General features: G+C 37.8%; 1 protein-coding gene across 1 annotated transcript; it reads right to left on the reverse strand.

Moving 5' to 3' along the window:
- Positions 1 to 997: 997 nt before the first annotated feature.
- On the reverse strand, positions 998 to 1,981 carry LOC113007080 (C-C chemokine receptor type 8-like). The gene has a single exon (XM_026143441.1). It carries the CDS (start codon positions 1,979 to 1,981, stop codon positions 998 to 1,000), a length of 984 nt encoding a protein of 327 aa, XP_025999226.1.
- Positions 1,982 to 6,000: the final 4,019 nt, after the last annotated feature.

Genomic DNA, 6,000 nt, shown 5'->3' on the forward strand with positions numbered 1-6,000 from the left:
AGGGAAGTGATGTTAATCTTATTTACTGCATCAGTATTAATAATCTCATGCTATACAGAGTTGCAGGAGACGATTTAACTACTTTTTGTGTTGTTTCTACATTTAATGCATTTCTACATATTATATTACTTACATATGGTATTTGGGAAATTTACTTTATTATTGAGTGTTGTGGATGTTTTCCATTTAAATAAAGCCTGCAGACAAGCGGTGAGCGGTAGCTAACATTCTTTAATCACAAACAAAGAACAGAAAAACCAAGCTTGGTGGAGAGCCTGCATGACCGCGGGGCAGACAGTCAGCAGTCTATTCCTGAGCCTAGCATGGCTCCCAGTTAAATACCTACTCCAGGAACAAAAGGCAGTACACAGTTGTTTCACACCTTAAGGTTCACACTCCCTTGCTACCTCCCAGAGTCATCGAAGAGACAAAAGATTCTTCCTGTGGAGTTGTCTGCTTCCCCCCAACTTCCTTACCAGACCCCCACCATCTGTCTAACTGCATGAGTGTGAGACATGCTAAAATCCAGTGGCACCAAGGCATTATACAATAAAATAATGTGATTAATACATAAATAAAAGAAATTCCTATACACTGAGTAAGGTCAATCTCTAGTTAGCCAGCTGCTCTCATCAAATCCTCGGGAACATAGATAAGCACAAACACATCATCAGAACTGGCAAACATTTCTCTAAGAAATATTAAAACTATTACAAAACATTTTCAGCTATAGTGAAGTCATTTTTCATTGTGTTCCCACTCTTACCAGGAAGAACACACAGCTGCTTCCTCTAATGTAATTGGTCTTTTAATTCTTTCAACATTTGTCTGCTTCCCTGTCAACAAACATGTATTTTCACATTTAGAGCTTAAACCAAAAACTCATTGTGACAAATAGAGAGCACCACAACCTACATGTAACAGCAGGAGAGAAATCACTTGACCAAAAGATGCCTTTTCCAATGTCACAAGGGAAAATTACTTCCCCTGAGAGCTTTTAACATTGAGATATTGCTTCTGCACTGATATCTCTTGACAAAGTCAGATTTGGGGAATTTCTGAACTTCTGTATTAAGTGTTCAGCAAATTTTTGGTGCAGAGTTGTCAAACGGATTGAAGTGAAGGCGTACAGGAGTGGATTCACTGCACTATTTATAAATGTTAGTGCTCCAACAATGCTCCAGCTGTCTTCACAAAACTTCAGCAGTCCCTCGTTTTTCAAGGAAATAGCTGCCACACCCAACACATTTATAGAAAGATATGGCATCCACAGGACAACAGAGGTAACAATGACCCTGGTAATTAGTCTGGTGGTCTGTGAATTGTTGAAAAACGCTGCCCGATTCACCTTTCTGTAGAGATGGATGTATGTAAACATTATGACAGAAAGTGAAAGAAATACTACAAGAGTCTCTGTCAACACCACAGCCAACCTCTGGCCATCAGAAGAGTGTTTATTTTTGCATTTTGTCCACTGTCGTTGTTCCACCAGCTTTCGAACTACCAACTCAGGAGTGGACAGGATCATTGCAGCCAGCCAGAGTGGAACCAGCAGCTTCCATGCTTCAACCTGATTTAAACTCCTTTGCAGGTGAACGACCTGAAGGTAACGCTGGACACTCAGCAGAGTCACAGTCAGCAGGCTGACATGAATGGTGCAATACACAAAGTATGTAATGAGTTTGCAAGATGTCTCACCTATCATCCAGCTATTGAGGAAAGAGTAAATCCACACTGGAATGGTAAGCATGCAGAGCAGGTCTGACACAGCCAGACTAAGCATCAAACTCTGGCTCAGACTGGACATGTTCTCCCAGTTTGGCTTGAGAATGATGACAGCGATGTTTCCAGGGAATCCCATCAGGAAGCAGATGGACAGCACCACTGTAGGAGCCATGCCTGTGGACCAGGAGGTGATGGGTGAATATCCAGGAGTGGAGGAAAAGTTAAGGGTATTCACTGTGGAGTTGACTTGTGCCATGCTTCAAGCTTGCTGACAATGTTGTGCACTAAGCAAGTTATTATAATAGATGTACCATCAGGTGAACAAGTTGTTCTCATTTGATGCTGTCAAAGGGGAACTAATAAGAAAGAAACTGTTGTGTTGACGTAAACACCTGCTGTCATTGTTTTCAGGATTTTACATGCCTTCTGTATGCATTCTGTCAACACCCAAACTTGATTCATAGTCCATATCTCTTAAGCTTGAGCATACGCTTTCATATTTAGGAGTTCATGCTATACAATTGGAGATTTTGCCATTTTTTTCCAACACTGACACATTTAAAAAAGGGAGAAATGATAATATCATATAATAAATCAAAATAAAGGCTGACAACACGAGACAAACAATAAAATCCCCGTCTGATAGTGATGGGCCACAGTGTTTCGAGGCTTTGAAGTATGTGTCAAGAAATCCAGGAAGTCCCTTATCAAGCATGTATTGAGGCTCGCTTGCAAATGAGAAGTGTAGGGACTAACGCGTTATTAAGTAACGTGTTACAGTAACTACGTTATTATTGTGGTAACGAGCACGGTAACTAGTTATTATGCCAAAATGAGGAACGCGTTAATCGTTACTGGGATTTAGATAGGGTCGTTATTCGTTACTTCTTGTGGTGGCTATCGCGGAGCTTCCACAGATTCAGTAACATTAGCTAGTGATGGAGGCCAGCGGGTGGATGAGGGAAAGAGGAGGCAGGAGGAGGAGAGACCCAAGGCGGCCGCCGGTCCGAGTGTCAGGTGAACTGAACTTCAGGTAAGAAGTTATGACCTGATGTCTATCTGGGTCAGATATAAACCAAGTTTAGGTGGAGTTTATTTTCGTTATGCTGACTTTTTCGTGCAGGGTACTAGCTAGCATGACGGAGTTTCTATACAGCTGGGTGGGTGCCATGATGTTACTGATGTTGAACTTTATTATGTTCATAAGGTTAATTATTAGAGTTGCCGTAAAAAACGGAATCATCCCATATTCAGAGAAAATATTACGCGTTTCATATTGAGGTGAAAAGGAACGCAGTTTGTCCCGGACTTTAGAATGAAAAAGACACAAAGCTGGAGTTATTCTGTGTCTTTACGCTGTCAGCTGCCTGTTCTCCTCTAATTCTCTCCCCCTCCCTCTCCTGTTGCTACTTCAATCATGAAACTGATCAATGATCAGCTGATCGGATTTTCTCTCTTGTTTGTTTATCGCCCACTTTGCGCCAGAAAGAGGAAACCAGCAGATGTCGCGTTAAACAACAGCAGCATGTTTAAGCTTGATCAGCTGTTGTTAGAATTTATTTAATATTCATTTCTAGTATCAGCTGATGTTTGCTGGAGCCACAGCTGTAAAAGCTGCTGGTCATTATGTCGGTTTGGATATGTGGTGAGAGGGAAACATGAAGATGAAACCAGGAGATGTCTTTACTGAATCATCAGAGCTGAACAGGTGATGGAGAAACAGGTTTACCTTTTGGGTGACATGAATGAGTTGAAGGGAAGTTATGAACTGTTTCTGAGAGACAAATAACACCAGGATCCTTTTCTATGTAGCTGACAGCTGGTAACTGTGCAGGGGCGGGTCTAGCAATGTTTTGCCAGGGGCGCCAGGTAGGGTATTAACAGGGAAACGGGGGCACAAAGAAATACTTTTCTTTCTTATTCTCATTTAAAATATCTAGCTTTTAAAAAATAATTATCTGAATCTTACAACAAACGATTGATAGATTGATGCATATATACCATCAAAACAGTGTACCGGTACACAAAGAGGTGAAGAGCTGCTCCACCCATGAGGTGATCTCTACCAATAAAGTATTACAAATAATATGCCTGTAAATAATGAAATGTGTTACTACTATAATATACACAAGTCTGTTTTCTTTTTTTCATTCCATTGGGAAGTGTTAATTGTGTGTCAATGGCAACAACACTGCATCTATGGGTATCATCTAGGCAAGATTACTGTGGGATAGTTTTGCACTCCTGCCTCTCAGCACAATGTGAAACGGTTTCTCCAAAGCCAGAGTGGTTATTAGCAAAAAGAGAAACTGAGTCTAAGCACAATGGAAAAAATATAATATCTTGATAAAAATGATAAAAGTCAACATCCGCACCGTATTCATTAGCACAATCACTGTCTCATCATTTGAAAAGACTGTGATTTTAACATCAACATCTCATGTCATGGATTTGGATTGGATTTATTCAAAAATATACTGAAATCATACTGACAAGGTTTTTGACATTGATAGACTTCTACTACTGTCAACCGCACATCAATCAACATTTTTTTTGATAAATGAATGAGCCACATACAATCAAATTAGAGTCGTTGTTTTTTTTTTGTTTTTTAATTCTAGGCAGTGATTACGTCTATGTTGACACTGTTGCATGATAGCCAAAACAACGTCACAAATAATTGAAATGACAATAATGGTTTTGACCAGCAGGGGGGTATGTTTACACATGAAGCCTTAAGAAACTAACCTTTTTTTAAAATCATTTAAATGGAAAGCTACAAGTCTCCATGAGGCTTCATCTGTCACTATCTGACAACATGTTTAAATATACATTTATTATAACCGTGCTATTTTACATGGAAGCGTTAGTATCAGCAAACAGGGGTGAGTCTAAAAGGGGGCATGGGGTGTACTAGACCTTTTTTTTTAATGGCTTTCGTAACCAAACAAAGCAATTATCTTTATTATCTCACATCAGTATAATTTTATATGAATTAAGCATATTTCACAAGATTTTCAGTAATTATTAAATTGTTGTGTGTGGACATCGGGAACATTCTAAAATTGTTGTAAAAACACCAATAACTAATTTTAGGGGAGGAAAAAGGATCACAATGTACACCAGGCACAACTGTACATGTTGCATCTGCAAGACAAATATAAGAAACTTAAGTTCAGTATCAGTAGCTTGCTAATATAACACACTACCTTTACTGTAGTTAACAGAGGTGTCAACTAACTATTTTTTAACTACTGAACCAACCCTTTGCTTTCATAATATTCAGAGGAGAGTGGGCTTGCTAGCAAAGTTAATGACTGAGGTAATGTTAGTGGTTTCAGTTTTTTAGCTACTTGTACCCAACAGTTAGGATTCAGTACACATGCCTCTTTAAATTTAGACATATGTATCTATTTTAATGTGTCCTTCCCTCATACAGACTTGTTATTGTTTCTTTCAGTAGATTCATTATGACTTGTTGGTGTCAAGTCAAACCTGCCTTACTTACCAAAAAGGTAAATTTTCAACCATAAGCATTTTAAGGATGTTCAGAAATTACACATCTCAGTGCTGTGGTGTTTTAGTGAAAACCCTAAAACTGCTCCTAGGTATCCTACTTATAGATAACCATATTTTATTATGACTATTATAACGACTATGGTTTTTACTAGCAGTAACTGTACATAGTTAAACAACGTACAGCAGTGGTGGTGTACATGGTTTTTGGTATTAGTAACAGATGGATAAACATATCTGTATTTATAAATGAAATACCAAGGAGGAGTAATGATATATAAATGATAAATTAAGCACTCACTACAACCATACTAATACTTACTAATGCTTAATAGTGTTACATTATTATAAAGTGTTTTATTAAAATACACACAAACCCCCATTAGACAGTTAGTATAATAAAAAAAAACATAGGATTGCTGTATTTTTAAACCCATTTACTAGTTTAATAAAAGTATTTTTATTTTTATTTAATGGGTGTTACATTATTATGACATTAATTATGGATTAAAAGTAAAAGTATAACATTGCATATAAGATACATAATAAAATCCAACAGCACTGTTATGTTAGGTCTGATTAATTGTATTAGAACAGTGATTGGCGATATTATAGGTAATTTTGTTGTTTACACACAATTATTTTACTGTATATTTCTGTTGTTGTTGTTTTACAGTGCAGGACAGAGAAGATCCAGCATCACAGGGGGAAAATCATTTGATAAAAAAAATCTAAATAATTAAAGAGCTTTCAACGTTG

The sequence above is a fragment of the Astatotilapia calliptera genome, chromosome 15 (assembly GCF_900246225.1).
Source record: "Astatotilapia calliptera chromosome 15, fAstCal1.2, whole genome shotgun sequence".
In the NCBI taxonomy this organism is placed as follows: Eukaryota; Metazoa; Chordata; class Actinopteri; order Cichliformes; family Cichlidae; genus Astatotilapia; species Astatotilapia calliptera.

Excerpts from the sequence above, each read along its gene's own strand:
- LOC113007080 (XM_026143441.1), bottom strand. The coding sequence starts at position 1,981 with ATGGCACAAGTCAACTCCACAGTGAATACCCTTAACTTTTCCTCCACT.